The 22,491-nt window shown below is 35.7% G+C and overlaps 1 protein-coding gene across 4 annotated transcripts in view; it reads right to left on the bottom strand.

The window, feature by feature from the left end:
- LOC101615398 (fibroblast activation protein alpha) overlaps window positions 1-22,491 on the bottom strand; it is a 74,928-nt gene that overhangs the window by 2,335 nt on the left and 50,102 nt on the right. For 3 of the 4 annotated variants that reach the window (XM_045148008.1, XM_045148009.1, XM_045148010.1), the window contains 7 exons: window positions 16,638-16,736; window positions 16,136-16,205; window positions 15,201-15,395; window positions 9,715-9,769; window positions 1,804-1,903; window positions 766-830; window positions 211-283 (listed from right to left, as the gene is read on the bottom strand). In XM_045148008.1, the coding sequence (XP_045003943.1) occupies window positions 211-283; window positions 766-830; window positions 1,804-1,903; window positions 9,715-9,769; window positions 15,201-15,395; window positions 16,136-16,205; window positions 16,638-16,736 (657 nt within the window). The remainder of the gene's footprint in view (window positions 1-210; window positions 284-765; window positions 831-1,803; window positions 1,904-9,714; window positions 9,770-15,200; window positions 15,396-16,135; window positions 16,206-16,637; window positions 16,737-22,491) is intronic. The other variant, XR_006636832.1, reaches the window with a different exon arrangement.

Raw genomic sequence — 22,491 nt, 5'->3', positions numbered from 1 at the left:
TGACAATGTACTGCCTGCAAATGAACACCAACAATTATCTAGTCATGCATTTGACATTGTCAGCAGTGAGTAATCACACTCAGATATGGAAATGTCCCTGACTCTTAGGTACTGACCCTGAACATAGGCATAGGAGGATGCTTAATGTTTCTTAAACAAAGTGATGCTGGCTCAGTATTTTTATGTGTAAGAGTCTTGCTTAAACCTCACCATCTGCTGTTCCGTGGATGAGAAGATAGTCTACATTTCTGAAATATTCTGCTCTTGCCATCACAGTTGAATTCTGGAAAAGAGGAAAAATTAACATTTTAGTTGCTGCAAATTCTAATAGAAAACTAGCTAAATCATTGTGCAATGGACTTAGCACCAATACTGAAATTATGTATTGCTTTGGTTGATAAATATTTAAGAGTCAGAGCAACACATTTTCATCATCATTTGCATTACTTCCATCTGATTCTTAGCCTGAAAAACTGAAAGTTTTTGTGTCATATGTTACATATGAGTGAGACCTTAGGCATAAATGATGCCCGTTCAAGCTGTGTGGGGGCTTGGGGGGTGGGGAGGAGGAATGGGAAAATGGAGGTTAGGGAAAGAAAATTGGGGAAAGAAAGAATAGCATCTGAAAGCAGTAAAATCCTTTCTAGTAAGGGTTTGTAGTTAACAAAAGAACATTTTTGCCTAGAGACACAGAATTGAAACTACAAAGTCATTTACAGCATTTGACCTAAATTAGTGACCTAGTTAAAAGGGAAAAGTGCTCACTTTATAGTGCTCCAGATTGTCGTCCTTTGTTGGGAAGCCCATGAATCTCTCTGTGTAGATAGATGCTGCAAAATTAAGAAGGATATACTGTTTGCTGAGGATATACACCATCTTACTCCCCAAATGCCTTCTAGTTTAATAACTTCTCAGTTCAGTCACATAGCAATCTTGAGATGAACTCTTGCTTTACATGGTGCAATGGTTGGCCAGAATGAAGGTATGACATTTCCACAATCCAATTCACTGGGGCCAGAGAAATATTGTAGATAGTTTAAGGATGCTTTTATATTTCTTCACTTAATCTTTCTTGGGAAATGTTTAGAGTAGAGTGTCATTATATTTTAAAATAAATAAGAAAACCACCACCATTAATACTTTTACTTGTGTTTCATTTCATCTTGTGAAATGTGAATCAGCACCATACACACATATAAAAACGCATACATTTTTTTATGAATAAACATTCCCTGAAAGGGAATCATAATTGTCTCATTTTTAACCCTGAGCAGAGAAGACCTAGCAGAGCTCATTTCTGTACAATTATTAGAGTTATTTCTGAATTCTGCATTCATGTTAATCAGACACACATAGGAAAGGGTACTTCTCAAGCACAGTGTTTCTTTCTCTCACTTCTGGAGATGAAGGAGCTGTGTTCCAAACTGCAGTGTGAAGGTAAATTGCTTGGCCCATGGCCTGACTGCACAAGATGTGCTTGAAAGTTAGACATGCTGCAGCTCTGTGCCTTCAAAAAACACAGCGAGAGCTTTGCTTTTAGAGATTTGGTTCGACAGAGGCTCCAGGTTTTAGAGAGAAAATTAGATATATTGGATTTCTGAAGGGTTATTCCTCCTTAAGTGTTCTCTAATTGTGACAGCATGATAATAATGAATCATATGAACAACTTCATTTATAGATTATATTTTTCCCAGTGATGCTGGGGTGAATTTTACCACATAATTTGTTTTCCTAGCAACCTCAAATATAGAGTAATTATGTGTTAACTGTTTTCACGGCAACATTTATAAAATGTTTCCATACCATAATATTCCCAGCTGGAGACTGGAGCCACTGCTATTCCACATTTGAAAAGACCAGTACCAGATGCGAGGGCCAGGGATGAAACATAACCACCGTAGGACTGTAGAGACATTGTTTAGAATCAGCCCCAGATAAATGCTCAGAGGCTTCTCCATATTTTTATAGAAAGTCTACTCACAACCAGCACTGCAGAGAGCTGGGGGGGGGGGATACATAAATCTATCATACAAACCAGAAGCAAGCTCCCCCAGCAATTCCACATCCTTAATAAATCAGACATAAATGGTGTGCCAATCAGGACAAACCCTTCTATAACAGGGTAGGAACAGTTTAAGAATAGCAGTAAATACATTGATTTTTGTAAAAAAAAACAACTCTATTTTTCTTTTATAGCTTTCCAAGTATGACTTTGCTAGAACAAAACAGGTTCTCCTTGAAAGAGATACACAGAAAAATGGAATTATTCCAAAAATATAAATTTATGACACCTACTAAACTTTTCAAAAGTTCTGTGAGGTACAACATATAGCTATGAATTTACTTATTTTTATAACAGAATACCAGAAGATGGACATAAGAACTTTCTAGACAGTTTCAGACAGTGTTTAAGTTTGTGTATTATGTAATTGTGTGTCCTGATTTGAAGAATTCTGGTATAGCAGCTCAAGAGAGGAAAAGCCATTGCTATCTTATAAAACCTTATATTTCTCACTACAAATTTCACCGGAAAAGAAAGAAATATAAAATTAAATACAGTACATAGAGATCTTTCCCTGAGGAATGACTAGGCAATTCAAAAATAGGACCCTGAACACCAAATTGCTATATCATTTTTATATTTGAAACTTTCTATAAATACAAAGAAATGAATAGGACATCACAACAAGGCTGCATGTCCTCCTGGAAAGCAAACCTGGTGGGAGGAGAATGCTTCTCTCAGGAACATAGATTAAGCCATCTTCTGGAACTTGGACCAAAAACAAGTGCAGGAGATAAGAAAATGATTCCCAGTGATTTTGCTTGGCATAGGTACAATCATCGGTAGACATCACAAGGGAACAGCATGACTTTCTAACTACAGCCGTTCTACCCATCGTTCTTGTTAGGAATTTATTGCCACACACTTTGGGGAATTACTTTCCTCAAGTCACAGAAGAATTTGTTTTTCTTTTCCACAGAAATAGCAATCTTCAGAGGATGGACAAGAGAAAGAGAGAGAGGAGGGAAGGGAATTTGGGGAGAGAAGGGGACAAGGGAAGAGGAGAGGAGAGAGAAAAAAGAGAGGAGACAGAAGGGCTCTGTTCTTAATCCATGAAATATCGAGAGTGGGAGAATAAGATAAGCATTCTTGTCAAATTCAACAGTTAAATGAAGAATCCTCTCAGTAGCTTATAGTTTTATGCTTCCAGCTCTAGGAAGTTTTATTGAGGGCCCTTGGTTGCAAAACACAGAATAAAAGAGGCCACTCCAATTATACCATGGCCTCTTTTTATTATACTTGGAGAACTAAACTATGTTTTAATAGGGAAATATATTTTAAAAACAGAAGGAACATTTGGGTCTTAAAATCATTTTGGTAAGTGAAAATTCTCTATCTGATTCAAACTTTCACTTATAAAAATAATTTGATTTGATTAGTATAAGAGCAAGAACCATTCCTAAGATGGAAAGGATTTTCTCCTTCCTCAACATTAAATTCAAGTGAGAACAGATTAAGTCCAAGGCTTTGAGGGAAAAAAATATTATTTATAGTTTTATTGTAAGAGTATTTACCAAAATTATAATACTGAGTACTGCCTCTCTTATCCTATTCTACAGAATAAGCAATGGCATAAAGTGTTATTTGGCATTGAAAGCGTTTGTGCACTGTAAAAAGCTTCATCAAAAATTGATGTTCAAAATATAGGGAATGATTAGTATGTGCTCAGTCAGGAACTAGAGGATAGTGCTGTGCTTACATACACCTTCGTCCATTTTCAGATCATGTACAATTCTCTCTAGGAATCTCTTACAGCAAAGCAGGTCCTGCATGCACAGCACAGCAGATGAAGGTTAAGCTTTCAATTTCCAGACAGTTTGGAAAAGCTATTCCTATTGTAGAAATGAATAGGGAGAGAAAACCTCGCATTGACTTTTTCTGCTCCCCCAAGAGTGGGGCTCCCAGGCAGAGTGGGTGGTTTCTGCAAGAGAAGAACCCACAGAGCAGATTGGCCATAAGAATATTCTAGAATTGTGTCCTTTGCACTTAGATGCCTTGCCATTTTGTTTAAATGAAGGATGTCTTTTAAAACATTCTTGGAAGGACACAGAATTTTAAAAGAGGGTTTATGGAACAGTCTTATTTGAGCTATAATACTGAAACATTTTACCTTCAAGCAATTATAATAACTAGCTAACATTTGTCTGGCCAAATTCATTGCAATGGTTTTTGCGGTTCTGCACAGTCTCCTTTCTCATTCCTTGTGCCTTCCTCGCCTTTTTCTCCCTTGGCTCATTGCCTGTCTTGCTATTCTTTGAACCCTATAAGCATGACCTAGCCCCAGGATGTTTACAAAAACCCCACATCTTCTGCCTGGATTGTTCTTTCTCCAGAAGACAGTAGACCTCACTTCCTCCTTTTGAATCTCAACATAAATGTCCCCTCAAAAGAGCCTTGGGCTTTATAGTTTAAAATCATACAATTGTACCAACTCTTCTGTACTCTCCTTTCTTGTTATGTTTTGTTTTTACATATTTTTATTGATCCTTGTCATTTTATATTTTGCCTATTTATCTTTCATACTCTTTTTTTCCCAACCATTCCTAAAGTATGAATAGAATTTTGTCTGTCTTGATGTGTGTATCCCCAACACTGAAAGTTATGGTTTGACACACAGAAGGGCTAGGATACATCTTTATTGATTATATGACTTTACTGTTAACTCCTATAATCCCCCACAGTGAGTTGGGGAGGAAATGGCTTTTTACAATGAGAGGACTGAGATCAGAATGAATTATACTGGTTATAGAGCCAGTAAGCACCAGAGCTGGGATTCAAACCTGCTGCCGTAACACATGACATATCCTCTGTTCCCCCCACACCAGGGCAGCCTCTTTTGGGAGAAATCATCTAACCTAGTCTTATTAGAAGTGCATTCATCTGACTCTTACATTGTTGACTGCACATAGTAATTCAAATTGCTTATAATTCATCACTGTGAGAGAAATGAACTAGGATAAATAATGAACTAATGCTTATTCAATGCCACCTGGCTAGGTCTATAGCAACAAAGCAAAGCCCTTAAATGAGGCTGTCTATTCAGAATTTAGGCAAAAACCCTTTCTACTCTTCAATAAAATTGCTTCAATTTTCCATTGCATGCATGTTTTTAACCTTATTGATGTAGTAGAATATGTGATTCTTTGTTATAGAGGGTTGTTCAGAGCATTGTGGAATGTTTAAATCCTTCCCTGGCCTTTTGTTCCTACATGTGAATAGCCTTCCCCAGTATAAAATCCCAAATGTCCCAGGAGCAAAATCAGCACTAAGGAATCACTGTAATAAACAGATGTCCACTTGGCAACACAATGGGGACATAATATATGTTTAGTAATCACCTCTAGTGATGGTTATAGGGCTTTGGTTTATTTGACCCAGAAAAATGAAAATAGATGTTGAAAATGTTTCTTTCCCCTTTTGATATGTATAATAGAGAAAAATGTTGGTTTTGCAGCTTATTAATTGTAAGAATGTATGTTGAATTGAGCATGAGCCATTTTACAGACCACAAAGATGCTTAATTCTACACAGGAAAGACTTTTCTTTCCTAAAATGAAGCATATTAAAAGCTAAATAACCCTTAAGGTCATTCCCAATGTCTTTCTTTTTTCCCATCTACAATTTCCAGTAGATTTTGGCTCAATAGTTTTTGAAAGAACATTCTGAGTTATAGTCTCTTTGTAATTACTGTTTGTGTTGATAATCTCCTAATCCTTTACCAAATTTATCCCTCTGCCTCAGGCCACATCTACTCTGTAGCCAAGATTATCTTTCCAAGACACCACTAGAGTGATATCACTGACTTCCATAACTCTTCTTTTAGACAAGTCCACAGAGATCTCTGTTAATGTGTATTTAGGGATGAAGAAATAATTTAAAAAATAGAATCAAGTACTTTTTGTATTAAAATTTAACTTATTCTGGGCTGGAGAGATGGCTTAGTGGTTAGGCACTTGCCTGTGAAGCCTAAGGACCCTGGTTTGAGGCTCAATTCTGCAGGACCCACGTTAGCCAGATGCACAAGGGGGGCACACACATCTGGAGTTTGTTTGCAGTGGCTGAAGGCCCTGTCATGCCCATTCTCTCTCTCTCTCTCTCTCTCTCTCTCTCTCTCTCTCTCTCTCTCTCTCTCTCTCTCTCTTTCTCTCCCCTCCTTCCCTCTTTCTCTGTCACTTTCAAATAGATAAAGAAATAAATAAAAATAAATAAATTTAAAAAATTAACTGATTCCTTAAGTAGTCTTTCATAGAACCTTCATACACTATTCTGAATAATTATTTACCAAACTACTAGATCATAGAACATTACCCTTAAAAATCTCCTAGGCTTGTAGGACAACTTATGGAGAACATTGACTTTTAGGAGTAAATTAAATTTGAACAACATGATAGATGCTTGACATGATCATACATTGTGCTCAATATTTAAGAAGCAAAGTTGAGAAAATTTCAGTCCATTCCCTTAATGAGCTTGCATTCGATAGGAGAAATGAATGGAAAGAAATGATGTGCTAATTTCTATAAGTACAAAAAGTTTTGGCGGATAAGGAAAATCATGTTGAGTTAGATCTTCAAGAACAAGTAACTTTCCATTTTTGAGGGAGGAAGAGGTGAGTAATGAAGGAAATGAATGGGCATGGATGGAGGCTAATGACTCAAGGAAATTTATGAACATATAGGAAAAGGAAATGCAGCCACAGCTAAATTACTTATAAGATATGGGCAGAAGTGGAGAGAAATAAGACTAAGAAAGTAAGGAGGAAATAGATTGCCAAGAACTTTACATAAAAGGAAATATACTTGTGCTTTATGTTGTGGGCAATGTGGGACCCTAGGAAATACATAAGGAAAAGAACTACATGTGGTAAATTGTGCCTTCCAATGACCTTTTTTTAAGCAAAATTGGAGTTTGCAAGAATAAAGTAGGTAACATAATTATAATGTGATTGAGATCATCTAAACCATTGAACAAAAACATTAGCATTACCTAGAATCTTGTCAAAAATGTAAACTCCTGAGCCTCCCTATGAAGTTCTATATATCTTAACCTCTGGAAGCTAGACTCTGGAAGCTCTGTGATAAAAAGTTCTGGATGCTACTAGTGCATTTGAAATTTGAAAAATTCTGTTCTAATATCTTTTGAAGAAGCTCAAACTAAGCCACATGAGTGGACATGACAAGAACTAATTTGTTGTCTGAACTGAAAGAATTAACTAACAGACATAATGTTATAATCAGGTAGAAGGAGATGTTAGAAGTAACTCTGAGCTTTCTGATTTGGATGACTAGATGTATGGTGAAGCCTTCAATGAAGGTGATGACTTGGTTTTGGAAGTAGACCATAATAAGGTTACTATGGAGTAAGTTAAGTTTCAGGTGTATGTAAGTAAGACAATTAGGAGAAATAATCAGTAAGCATTTAAAATCTGAATCTCAGAAGGAAAGTAGAATAGCAGCCAGGATCTGACAGACACCATTATCTGTGAAACCACAGGTTTGTTCCTATATTTTGAAGAGTATTGACAGGTTAAAGTCAGATTCAGAAACACACCAGTATTTAAAGAACTAATGGACTGTAATGACATAGAAATGCAATGATTGAAAACAGAAAGGCATCAAAGAGACATGCACAAAATTTCCTACTCATAATGTGATTAATGGTCCTTGTTATCTACCATCTACCTCTCTAGACTCCTCACCTAGTTCCTCCTCATTACACTTTACACTTTCAAAGTTTCACATATTCCTGACTAAACCACACATGTCTTGGGCTTTGCTTCTTCAAGACTTGGGCAATGTGACCTTTCTGGAGTGCTGATTCGTATCTGAAGCCTCCTTTAGCTCTCACAGCTACAGTTAACCACTCTTCTTCCTATCATTGTCCATAGCAAGTGATGTCTCTCTTAACCCTTCAAATATTGATGAGCATTGCTTTTCTGCTATATTTTCCAGCAAGAAGGTTAGGTGTATGACTTAGCTAGCTTGTCATTTGCTTAAAAACCTGTCATAGATCTAGTTGAGATCTAGTGAAAATTTACCATGATGAATAAGTTGAGACCAGAGAGAGGGTTAACAAGTACATACTGGTCTAAAACCTAAAGAACTGATCAAAATAGCATGGTATTGATATTTATTTTAGCACCTTGTTTCCTTCTACTGACTTGGGTCTGCTTAACCATTGCCTGTACTGTCAATTCACTTACTAATTACTTCTCTCAAACATGTTCTCAAAGTCTGCTTCATCATGGCCATAGCCATCTTGGGAAGTAAGCAATAAGGGTAGACTAATATGCTGTCTTTTAATGGCATTTGCACAGTTAGATGTGGTGACAATCTCTTTTTGAAGGATTCCAAAGATTCCAGGCTGATATGGATGTAATTTTGGTGATGAGTGGGTTCTCTAAGTCATCCCACATAGAAGATTCTCTACCAAACTAATACCTAGGATGTTCTATAAATGAAATGAAAAGTTCTACTTTATGGTTGTTTTAAAGCTTGCATCAAAAAACCAAGCATAATTCTAAAAGAAATGTTAATGACATATATGTGTTCATCTTGAAATAAGATTTTTCCAAAGATATACTTAAGAACTTTCATAAAAATGGTTGGTAGGAAAAGTCTTATCTGAAATAATCCACTATAAAAATATTTCACTTATTTCTTCCCATTTTAATTCCATTCTGTTTAGATACTTAACATTTGATAGTTTGTAGAAGAACCAAATGGTTTGAAAAAACAACTTTCTCCAAATTCATAACAGCCCTTCATCTGGTCACTGAGCTGAGAGTTGAGTCGAATCCTGCAGATTCCCTTCAAGGCTGGGTTTGATTCCCTCCATCTTATGCAGGCCTCTCAGAGAAAACAGCCAAGAAAAACAACCCAAGCACAACCGGCTGCAAATTGACTTGCAAATGTACAAATTCAGACCAAAAAGTGAAGCAGGAAAACTTCTTTGAAGGGTAATTATCATAATTTATAATGGGCAAACAAAACTCTTTCCAGTATTTCTCTAAACTTTCCAGTGACTTCATTGCCCACAATTGATAAGTTTTACTACTTTATTTAATGTGTATTTTCAATGACTGCAGAGGTCCTCATGCATGACAAAGTATCTCCATGACCAATAGCTAGGAAACCAAATAATACTTCTTCCAAATCAGCACAAATTTACATTGGTTATACTAAGAGAACTGGATTGCCAAAAAAGAAGAAAGAAATATAACAGCCTGGCTAAGACTATACTAGGCTAAGTCCTAATGAGTTTATGTGTTTAAAGTTCCTCAGATTTAAAACTTTAGTTTAGCTCTTCACAAAAAAGGAAACCTGAAATATAAGATTAAAGTCCAAAATAACAAATGCAATTAAATCTTTAATGATCATAGTTCAGCTCAGTATGCTGTAATTTAGATCCAAAAATTAAGTAAAATATGTGTCAACTATGAGTTCATTTGTTATGCAGGGAAGAAGCTAATTTTTATCAAAGGAACTAATGAAACCACCCCTTCAAAGCTGATATTACACAAGTTGACTATTTCCATTGACAGATTAAATTATGTTGCAGCATTAACATCTTCTAAGAAACCTTATAAGCGAACTCTTTAGAAAATGATTGCTGAACAAAATAACAGCCATGAAACATATAAAACAACTCACCCAGCCCCATATGGCTATTCTTTTTTCATCAATGAAACCCATTTCTATGAATTTTCTAAAGTAAAAGAAACAAATTTTTAGAATTTTAAGTGTGTACACATGACATTTACTTCATTACACAGGCATATTTTATCAAAAGATTTAATAGAAATGCTCCATTTTCTTTGTTTAAACACATGCATAATAAAGCTGCATGTACAAGTAATTAAAACAATATTATCATGTTTTCTGAAGGATGAAAGGATTCTATTAGACTCCACTGTACATCTTCAGTGATCTCAGTGCTCTGAAACCCAGTATTCCTGTCCTGGAGGGAAGTTACCTGAAAGTGTGGAAAGACCTGTTATAGAAATACCAGTATCACCAACTCCTCTGAACAAGAACAATTTCTAAATCTCTGAGTTTGAGGAAGAATTTTGTTTTGTTTAATGTTATTAATTTTTATTACTTTATTTACTTAGTCATTGGTCATAATCTTCATTTTATTTTAATTTGTATCTGAGAAAAATATCTATCCTCATCCTCCCATTTCATAATTAGGCACCCTCAATCTATTCATGGTATGGCCAATGGCATGTATCTTAAAACAGGGAAATTATTCATTTAGCTCCATCACATTGAAAAACCCACTTTGAAAATAATCTTAAACTACCATTTAAAAGATCATGAGACCCCTTTAAAGTCAATACAAGACAAATCTCTTTATGGCAATTTATTCCATGATCCCTGTATGGCTGGTTTCTAGAACGAATATTTATTTGGAGAAGAAAACCTAAGAGAAAGGCTGGTTAAGGATGTCAGAAGTGAATGGGGCTCAGAACAGGATGCACAGTAAAGTGAAAGAAGATAGAGGGCCAAAGTGGGACACATCCCCAGAGCATACAATGGTTTGGTCTATGGATATCTTTTAGTGACCTTCCTCATTTGTTCTCTGGCAGTAGAATGAAGTGATGTTTATTAGTTGAATAATGGAACTTTTGGGTTTTGTTTCTGTAGTGCTGTGCTTGGGACTGGACCCTGGAGTATGCTATTCAAGGGTACTGTCGAGCTATATGCCCAGCCCCATACAGTTTCTTACAGGAATTTTACAGCAACCATTTCGCTCATTGCATCGACTCAACATGCACGTTTCTGACGCATTGAGGAGTTGGGCAAATGCCCGGTACAAACAGATGGGAAGAGGCCCCGTTAGTCACAGCTTACCCGACACTGATTCTGAAGGACACTGAGGAGTGTTGGGGAAGAAATGCAGTAGCAAAAGGAAAATTGCTACCTGTATGGATGCTGCTGATGGGAAAGCAGAAGCAAATGTGCCTCAAATTGATGCCCTTTGTCCATACACGTCAAAAACAGCCAAGTAAAAGAAGAGAAGGCTTACTTTCCTGTCAAAAAAAACAGTCTTGACACTTGTGCTAGAAGACAGCTCTGAGCCATAAATTCGGCTGTGATTTTTATGATCACCCAGAAGCTAGCAATCATATTGCCTTGCATCTGGGGCAGAAAGCAAACAACAGGTGATGCACAGGAACAGGAAATTCTTAACAGCTCTTTTCCAAGGTTTATTCTCAAGGGATGACATTTACAGGACATGATAGTGCCACAGTTAACATGGAAATCAAACATTAACACTTAATGTGGCAGGATTAGGTTAAAGGTTAGCTAGATAATCTGACCATTTTGAGATCAACAAGGGCCTATAAAATTTACCTCCAAAATCTGACATGTTTCCTGGAAGGTTATCACAAATAGTGGTGATAATGTAGTTAAATCAACACAATCAGTAACAAATAAGGTATTCGTTTTGAATTTTATACTTCTACTAAATTTTATACTTCTCTGATAAAAATGGCCTAGGTCAAGGTCAACTTGGAATTCTGGTGATCAGTAATAGTATTTTAGAAACGTTTTTATTGGTGTCATGAATAACAGTGTAAGTAGCATCTTTTGCTCATGTAATTCTTTATGACTAAACCTATCTATAATGAAAAAAGTAAAACTATGGGAAATACACAATGCCAAGTATTCTTCAAATGTATGGAGTTGAACCTATCACTGAAATTTTATGATTCTTTATATATGCCATTTTCCAAGAAGCCTGAAGAAATCAGATCCTGTTTCACTAACTTCCATGACTTCATCAATAACTCCTTTAGAAGAATTCTATCATATAGATAGAAAGTGGAAGGTTGTATTGCTTTCCATCCCCTTCTATGCTTTGTTTTAATCTACTCATTTGACTTACCCACATTTTACTGATATTTCAAATCATACATATGCTTTTCTTTTTATGTATAGAAAATTTAGCTGCACTGCATTTTGTAAGACATTCAAGGGGACCAATTTCATCTCTGAGAGAAAGAGGGTGACTGTGGAAGGATTACAATTCATGTTCCCCAGGTCATGTACTTGGTTTCTGATTCTTAAAACAAAACAAAACAAGCAACAACAAAAAACAAGCAACAACAACAAAAGCAAACAAACAAAAAACGCCTTCTTGTGATATGCAGTTGGCTAATCTCCAGGATTAGCATTATAGTTCCATCCACATTGGCTTTTCATTTTTCAAAGCATTAGATTCTAAGGCCTCCTTTATACTTTTGCCTAACAATGATTTTTTCCATTTTTTTGTGGGGAAAAAAGTTTTATTTTGGCTTATAGACTGGAGTGGAAGCTCCATGATGGCAGAAGAAAATGATGGCATGAACAGAGTGTGGACATCATCTCCTGGCCAACATCAGATGGGCAATAGGAACTGGAGAGTGTGCTCCTAACAGTGATTTCAAGCCAAGCCAAAGCCATCTCTGGAACTATTTTTATTAATAGTTGCACGTCTACCATGAATGGACCAATGTGATAATTAAAGTTCCATCTAACAATAATTCTGTCCCCTCAAAGGACAATTGCTTATCCATGTTTAACAGATTTTTAAGTGCATTGAAAGCAGAGATTTCACATTGCAAAATTTCATAGAGAATATGCTTCAGTGGTATATATTAAAATTTGATATGTCATTGTTAAATGAGTAAATGACAGAACATATTCTTGCCCTATTACAGAGAAGATTTTATTTATTTTATATGGAAAAACTTAGAGAAGATCATGATATCAAGTTATGACCTCTCATAAATCTTTAATTTAAATACCCAAGACAAATTAGCATTCGTATGACAAATGGTAGAAGGTAGACTTTGTGGTTTTGTGTTTTATATATTGAGCATCAGAAATACTTTGCATATATGAGGGACTCAGATTTAAGCTTTCATTCCATCCAAAGGAAAACATTATGAAGTCAATTCTGGACTGAGGAGATGGTTCAGTGGGTAAAGAACTTGCCAAGCAGGAGGATATACCTGGTTTTGAATCCTTAGAACCCATGCAAAGCAATCTTCTGTAATCTCAACACTACTTCAGTGAGGTAGAAGGTAGAGACGAGAACCCTGAAAGCTTATAGGTCACCTAGCCTGGCATATGCAGCAGAGAGCTAGAAATCCTGCCTCCAAAGAGGCAGAAAAAAGGGCTAACACAGGTTTGTTCTCAGACCCCCATGTGTGTGCCATGCTATACATGTGGCCTATACTCACATAACATGAGCACATATACATACAAAGGTAATAAATATTTTTTTTTAGAGCAGCCATTTTTTTCTTAAGTTGGAGTACTGCATTTGTGGTGGTGGACCATTGACAATAATATAATGCCATATATTTTTATTATTGGTGCACTATGGATGATAATGGGAGAGATGATGATTTTTTTAAAGCCTTGTCCAAACCACTTTCTAAGTCTAGTAGCCTTAGAAAAGATCTGACTGAAATAGAAATAAGGCATAATTTTAATTGGTACACTTTAGTATTTAGAAGGATTACAGTCCCTTCGTGTTTATCACATAGTTCAAGTATAAGGTGCTCCTTATAAAAAATCATAAGAAATTAAGGCTACAGTGAAGATAATTGTGTTAATACTCTTGATGGGGCACAACATAGTCTATACAAGAAACTAAGAAGAGGTTGTCGCTCAGTGGTCAAGTGCTCATCTAGTATTTACAACATCCTGGGTTTGGCCTCAAGCACCAGAAACCAACCAACCAACCAACCAAACAAACAAACAAACAAACAAACAGTTATCTTAGTGAAATTACTTCTTTCTTGAGCGTTGGAAGAGATTACTCTAAACAATAGTGAAAAATGCCTGTAATCTCAAGCCATAAGAATCATGAAGACTCTAAGTAAGGTACTCACATGGTGACAGATTTTAACAGCTTATTAATTTACTATTGTTTATCAAAGCAGACTATTTTTATGTAAAAATTTTGTGTGTGCAAAATGGAATGGAAAAACGTACAAATATTTGATTTATGATTGCCTATCTATTTTTAGAAACAATTATTTGCGAGTCTAGCTTTTCTGCTTTGGCTAGAGATAAAAATACAAAGAAAGTATTGGCTGGGCCTGGATTCTAGCTGTTAAATATAATTTGTTTTGTAGAGTTACATTAAAATCACTAATAATGTCACAAAGGGGTAAAATGAATATACTTAATAACTTTTATACATAGTCCTTCACTGTGTCTCAGAGTTCACCCAGGTTGTAACTGTCCCATATGCAAATATATCCACAGCAATTAAATCTACTTACCTCTAGCTTTTAGAAACTACTTTACAAACCACTGTTCTCTAACTTCACTTTCTACCTTACAGTTAAGGGTTCAATAGCTGAGAAATACAAAAAACTTTGACAGTGTTTCCAATGCAGGAGGAGTTTCGGTGGCAATATTCTTTTAGTTTCAGAACACTGAGCCATTAATTGTGGTTGAAATATAGCTGGGGAAGAACTTAGACCTACATTTGTTTCAATATTTTCATATTATTTTCTTATGAAAAGTAGGATGTTTTGTCAAATTTAAATAATGATGGACTTTATTGATAACATTGCTAAAATTTACCGATAGTTTAACTATAAATGCATGTCCCATACCAAGAATATATAGAGCCAGTGGACACTTCAGGCATCTCTAAATATAAGAGGTAGAATTAACAATATTTGACAAATTCAAATATTTGGTTTACTGAAGATTATCCTGAGTTATACATTTTCTCCCAATTGAGATCCATGCTAGTAAATGGAAAGCAAACTGGAAAGACTAACATCCTCAAAGAGGGTATATGTCACATAATATTATCAAACATTTTTCTAAGCATGTATTAACTCTTTTTAATAAATAACTTTCCCTATATTTGGCAAAAATATTCCCTTAAAATTAATGATAGTTTTATATCAAGTTGACAAAATAGTCAAAAAAGAGTGGTGATTACTGGAAGAGAGGGTTGGGGTGTAACTCTGGGAGGGTTCATGCCTACCACGTGCAAGGCCCAGGTAGATTCCAAGAAGCATAAAAACAGAGGAAAACAAAGGAGACAAAACGCAGCAGCTCAGTTGTGCTACCACAAGTTTTGCTGAGTGTGGACAGTGTGATAAGAAGGTGCTCACCTGACAGCTGTAATCTGGTCCTCGACTTCATAAACACCCAGTTTCCGATACACTGCATACAGGAATTTGTCACCTTGGAAGGCTGTACCTCGACCATCCACCAAGGCAATGACTATCCCTTCCTTACTCGCCAGATAAGATATCCAATTAACAGCAAAGACAGACCTTACACTCTGGCTGCAGGGACCACCATACCTGAAGGAAATAAAGAAAATAGTTTCTGAATCTTTCACAAAACTCAACTTCCCACAGTGGCCTAGCACTGGCTCTAGTAATTCCCAGTACAATTATGTGATAAAATTTCAATCACAACAGCATTAGAGCTGGCTCCAGATCAAGAGGAGACCAGGCTTTTCCCAGAGGTTTGCTACAAGGAAGTTGTTTTGGGACACAGCCTCTCCTATTCCCCAAAACGGATACATCTAGGGTTGGCATTTCAAGGAATATGTGTGGGTTTTTCGTCATTTCTGCCACCTGCCACTTGCTAAAAGCAGACATAAGATATACTAAAAAAATGCATGGTGTTTTAAGCAAATTGTGTGTAGGTCAGCACTGATTTTGGGTGTGATTCCACTGAATGTATTCTGTTCCTTTATTTCATTTCTAACTCAATTACATAAGATGTTAAGATGATTTACAATATTTTTTTGGCTGCAAATACTCTATCTCAAAGGTATTCTGACACATTCGGCAATTTGCCATACAAAGGAAATTCAACGCAGAAAATGCAAGCAAGTCCATCTAAAAATCTCAAAACTTCCTCAATCTATTTTAAATAGCCATATTTTATTTACTCTGATTAGTTGAGGAATATATAAAAACAGCATCAATAGGAACTGTTACCAAGGAGAATGGTTCATTCTATTTCATAAATGTGTAATTCATCCAACATATTTTCAGTAAATAGTTTTTATACCAAAGAAAATATTACATACACTTGAATTAGCAAGGGATATTTCCTTGATCTGTCAAATTGTGGAGGAAGAATCATCTTGTACCATAAAGCTTTGAAAAAAAGAAATAAAAGGGAGCATCATCATTCCAAACATGCCCATCATCATTTTTAGTAACAATATACACTATAAAATCAATTTGCAATTAATAAATTGTTAAAGAATTAAGAATATATATTCAAGTTTACGTCTAATTTACAAATGACTAGGATTCTCAAATTACAGGTTTCTCTAGATGCATATATTCTAAAATTAAAATTATACAACCTCCTTTTTTAAAAAAAAGTCAGTGTTGAAAGTAAAGTATATGATTAGCCATATTCTTACTCATATTAAATGTTTAACAGAACCATTATTATAATAAGGTTATTTTAAATGAGATTATAATGTGTTGCCGGATTTGGACTCTAAAATTTACTCTATAATTTTTAAAAGAATATTTTTGCTGCTTCATATTTAAGTAAGGAATTTTTAAGTATCTTACTAATTTCATCCACTTCAAGTTTCTTAATCTCCTCTGTAGGCAGCTGGATATATTTCAAAGCAGTTTCCAATTCCTTGTTTTCTTCCAGGATTTTTATTTCTTAAAAAATAAAATGTTCATTTTCAGTTAATTTCATATCTATAAATAATTTCTTTCATAAAAACCCTTTGGATTTCATATGGATGAAAGTGAAACTGTATGAAGCTTCTTTAAGGTACTTCACATTAGCCATTTTAACCCAGCCTTTAGTGCAGATACAAGTTTAGGAAGGACATCATATCCAAGCACTGTACTATATATAATGCTCCTTGTGACATCAGTTAATTTTTTTTGAGCCAGGCATGGTGACTTATGCCTTTAAAAATATTTATTTATTTACTTACTTACTTAAGAGAGAGTAAAAGGCAGATAGAGAGAGAGAAAATGGGTATACAAGGCCTCTAACCACTGCAAACAAAGTCCAGATACAATTGCCACCTTGTGCACCTGGCTTTCATGGTACGGTGGAATTGAACTTAGGTCCTTAGGCTTTGCAGGTAAGCACTTTAACTGCTAAGTAATCTCTCCAGCCCTCAGTTAATATTTTTGACAGTTTGACTAGAAGCACAAAAGCAACTTGGCAAATTCCACCATGTTTACCCATTTCCAATGATATTTTTTTAATTTTCACCTTAAAGCTATATAGCTAACTAGGCAACAATTTTTTAAGTCAATTAAAAGTAAGTAGTGTGTATAATATCTAGATTATTAACTTGTCAAATTTAAAATAATTGTGTATTTATAAGTAAAAAATTGTGAAAAACAATTATATTTGTGATTTTTTTATATCTATGTCTTGAACTTAATATAGAAATTTCTCCTATTTTTGAAATTGAATACTTTCTCCCAAGGTTGGTATATAACAGCAAAGCAATATACACTATCCTCCTTTTCTGTCTTACACCTTAAAAAAAATTCTTGCCATGTGTGGTGGCACATGCCTTTAATCCCAGCATTTAGGAGGCAGAGGTAGGAGGATTGCTGTGAGTTCAAGCACCCTAAGAGTACATAGTGAATTCCAGGTCAGGCTGGGCCAGAGTGAGACCCTACCTCGAAAAACCAAAAAAAAAAAAAAATAATAAATAAATAAATAAAAATAAATAAATCTTCTAAAAATTGCTGTTTATAATAGGGCACTGCTCATGCATGTTAATCCCAGCATGAGTATGCCAAGGGAGGAAGATCTCCATGAGTTCATGGCCAACCTGGTCTGCATAGTGAGTTCTAGGTCACTTTGGGCTACAGAGTGAAACATTCTAAAAACAAACAAAACAGCAAAAAAAGACTGCTGTTTATATTTAGAGCTCAGTTATGTTTTACACTTTAATGTTTGAAACTGAAAAAAATCCATTGATCCTGAATATTATAAATTAGTAATACATGTGAACATATTGCTAGTAGTAGCTTTTATAAGCTTTATTTTGAACTGAGATTTGATATCATAGTCTTCCAGAGTAAAGTTAGTCTTTCATATAATACAGAGATTCTATCCTTTCCTGAAAGAGGTTAAGTAGATGACTCACATTACATAGTGATTGCTACAAAAGAAATCCTGAGGACTTTTTGTTTAGGTGCATTTTTAAAATAGTGGTTCTCTTAGATAGTGAATTAGAGACTGATAACTACACCAGGTTTTTAAACCATTTCCCTTGTAACTCTCAGTTTGCATTTACTCATGGCATTTGGCTCCAATGTGTTATATTTAATCTTAGCACAAGTAAATATGCTCTGGGGCTAATTTATATAAGAACAATAAATTTTGCATTTGCTTTGGGTAATCCATCAGGAAGGAGAGACTTGTGATTTACTATAAGTTAAGATGCACAAAAATGAACACAGAAGGTTGAGCAGACAGACCCTGCTCTGCACTCCATGCGGAGTTTGTAAGTAGAGCTGTCACAGGGGAAGGGATGCTGTGTTAAGCAAGCTCACACACATAGAAAAAACAGCTGATTAGGTTATTGATTTCCATTTTTAATATTTTAGCACAGCACTGAAAATAGGATGTCTTCACATTGCACGACTCTGACTCTATCTCTATTCTACTGCTGTTGAACTTCTAAAATGTAGACAATGAGGTGACAGATTTAATTGAAAGACTCAACAATAATTTTACAGTCAGAGTTGCAATTTTATGAATAGTGAGTGAGGATTTTTTTTTATCCCTACTTCAATCGCAAATAATTTGATTAAAAAGTGGTGAGAGTGAGAGAAAGTCACTGGACTTTTCTATAGGGCTCTACAATAAAAACCCACAACCTATAAGAGGTGGTATAACACCTTTTCTTCACTCACTCAACAGCTTGTACTCAGTACCAAGTCCACTGATAATCTGTAAATAGTATCTGTCATGGAGTAGGTGTTTCACATATAGTTGTAGATATGAATCCTTTTTTAATAATGAAGCTGAATTGAACTGTAAGGGCAATAGACCTTACATTTGATTTTCTCAGTCATGTTAAAGTGCTATATTGGTCATTAGTTAAATTATGTGAAGAATATGTAGAAAGATGATAACTGAAGTCAACCAGTCAATTAATTTTAATGAGAACCTTTAATGTCCAAAGCAACTAAACTTCAACAGGGAGTTTACTCTTCTGGGTTTCTATAGCATCTAGTTCAGTATGATGTACTATTTTCAAGTGAACTTCCCCTTCACAAGGAAAACTGAGGGCAATGCACTGTCTTCTGTGATAGCCACAGACTTTCATATAATTGTTCCACTAGTTTCTTCATTCTCTCCACAAGAGAGTAATCTCTTCACTCATATCTGGTCTCCCCATCCCCTCTCAACTTCTTCTAGATATCCTTCCTCTATTTCTTCCATCACCCTCCATCCACAACCTTTTTAATCCTAAAACAGGGTCTCATGTAGCCTAGACTGGCCTCAAACCCCTGATCCTCCTACCTCTGCTCTTCAAGTGCTGGAATTACAGACATGTGCCACTGCGCCTGACATTTATCAACCCCTTTCTGTCTCCTAATTTCTTTAATCTATATTTAAACATACTCAAATACTTTAAATATTTCAAAAGCAAAATAAAAATTTCATTAATTGATCCAAACTAATATACAACTTTCCTGTGCCTCTCTTCACAGACAAACCCACCCTCAACTACCATGTTTTAACACTAATTTGTCATGCAGACACAGCCTTGATTAGATCTAGCTAGTACTTCCACTGCTCTGCAGAAACTGCTCTGATCAAGGTAACTTCAGTATCTGCCTTGCTGTAGAACAGATCTTGCTTTATTTTCTACAAAAGGTTCTTAGCTGTGAAGTGTCACCTTGAAATCTTCTCTCCCTTATCTTCCCTGGCACCAGTTCAGGACTCTTTATCTTCTGTGCTTGGGTACCTTTACAGGCTCAATTTTCCTTTTCGGGTTCTCAGGCCACTGGCATCCCACATTTTGTTCCAGACTCACTTTCTATTAACTCACCCACCCACATTTTTTCCCCATTCTGCTAATCTCTCATCTCCTTCCAAGGTCATAGTCACCATGTGTTCCATCAACTAAGTAATGAGTTCTTCATGATTACTGTCAGTAAGCTGGTGCTTTGACATCCAGATCTAAACTTCCTGTAACAATAGGACCAGTTCCACTTGAGTGTCTTATCAGTGCCATAAAATCAACATTCAAAGCAAAGTTAATCATTTCCTCAAAGATCTGCTCTCCGTGGTGTGTAATTTTTCAGTACCAAGCATTTGGATATTTCAATCATGAAATAGTGGACCAGGTCAACAATCCAGATAATACCTGTTTTGTACTCATCAGTCTCGGGGTTGGCTTATTTGTCATTAGGAAATATTCCCTAGTGAAACACAGACAAGGAGCTCTGTATGAGTGTTTCATGTTTCCTGTATTTCTTCTCTCATAACTTCTACCAACTCTCTCATTAATGCTGCTCACACACCCGTGTCCTCCACTGGTCTACAATCTCCTTGAGGGAAGGTACAATGTCTAACACTGCATCTATCATTTTACAAAACAAACATATACCTTGAGCCAGTATGTGCTTTAAATGTAAGTGCCTAATAAATAATTGGTGAATGAACATTGCTGGTCCCTAACGCAATGGAAAGTGGATATAAAAAAGAACCTATAAACACAGAGAACACAGCATCTGCTATAAAATAGCAGTTGGACATTTGTCAAAAGTACAGATTCCTAAGCATGCTCCAAGAGCTACTGAACTGAAATCACTGAGGAAGGCCTGAGAATCTTTATTTGTGATAAGCATATGTCATAGTTAGAATGTGAAATGTCCTCTGCTAGTTCATGTGTTTGAACAGTTGGCCTCTACTTGGTAGTGCTGTTTTGGAAAATTGTGGTACCTTTAGGAGATAGTCTTGTGGAAAAATGAGTCCCTATGGATTGTGAAGTTTGATAGCCCAGTCCAATTCTTTTCCTTTCCTTGATTCCTGATTGCAGATATAATGTGACCAGCTGCCTCAATCTCCTGCTGACATGCTGAATACTCTAAACTCTTTTTCCAATTTCCTACTGTGTTGGGCAGTAGCCCCTTGAACTGTACTCTAAAACCCTTCTTTTCAGATGTTGTTTCCTATCAGGTATTGTCTCATAACAATGAGAAAAACAGCTATTATAGCATCTAGGAAGAGTATTGTCATTAGACATGTTTGTGGAACTGCTCTAAAAATTTGAGTTGTTTCTTAAATAAAACATATAAAACTATATTGATATATGAGTGATATAATATAACTTTAAAGGTGGTTCAGAGGTTAATATCTGTCTGAAATATAATAACAAGGATATTAAGAAATAAAAACTAAGATACAGAAATCCATGTCACAAGAAGAAAGAAGCTGACTTACATTTCATAGTCATGATAAAATAAATTTCATAGGCTGATGGTGATATCTACTAAAACAAAAACTTAGGAATTTAAAGTAGCTGTGAATTTTCTTTCCCTGAAGGCTAAACATTCTAAACCAGCAGATATCACCTGTTATTCATTAAAGTATTTTATTAGCCACAAAGTTAAATCAACTTGAAAATGAAGCTTAATTTAGTCCTACATTATGATGCCTGTCCTGTCCAGAGCGCCTGAATTGACTTTTTCTTCATGACTTTATTTTCACCTATTCTTGAGCCATTAAACTGACACTAGAACTAATCCCAAAGTAGTGTCCTGACTTGTCAACACAGCTATCCAGGGACAACTCTAGCGTGAGTGCTGAAGGAAGTAGCATGTTGGTCCCATGATATTTCTGCTCTCCAACAACTCTGCTGCTATAATGTGGCCTAAAGGCAATTCAGAAGATAACGGAAAACCAGGAGGAAGAGTATCACAACAAACAAATATTTTGATAACTCTACTGAAAGCAAAAATGACTATTCTGACCTGTGAACTCTTTTAACCAATATTACAAGTTCAGGGTAGAGGAGGTCTCTGATAATAGCAGTCAAAAATGGAAAGTGCCTCCAAATTTCAGGGCTTTCCTTTCATATGTGGCAACAACACAATATAGCTTTTAAAGCAACAACCAAAAGCTGGCATGATAACCACCCCATGCTCTGAATTGAACTGAAGAGGTTTTGTCTAGATTGTGTCTCCAGTTTGGGATGTTAGAAAACATAAAAGTAAAAAAAAAATGAAGATGTTCAAAAATAAAACAGGAATTCTTTTGGGGAAGGAAAGTGCACTGAATGTGCTAAATTTCTTTCTAATTCTAATCGTCTGTGGTTTTTATAAGGCCAGGTAGAGAAGATAATGTGATCCCTGTCATATAACTTGTCTATGTTATGCCAGAATCTCACTGAAAATAATCACTGTTTCATATGGTTAGGAT

The sequence above is a fragment of the Jaculus jaculus genome, chromosome 4, assembly GCF_020740685.1.
Source record: "Jaculus jaculus isolate mJacJac1 chromosome 4, mJacJac1.mat.Y.cur, whole genome shotgun sequence".
Lineage (NCBI taxonomy): Eukaryota > Metazoa > Chordata > Mammalia > Rodentia > Dipodidae > Jaculus > Jaculus jaculus.
Note: the sequence above shows the minus strand (reverse complement) of the source record. Positions and strands in the feature narration are given on the sequence as shown.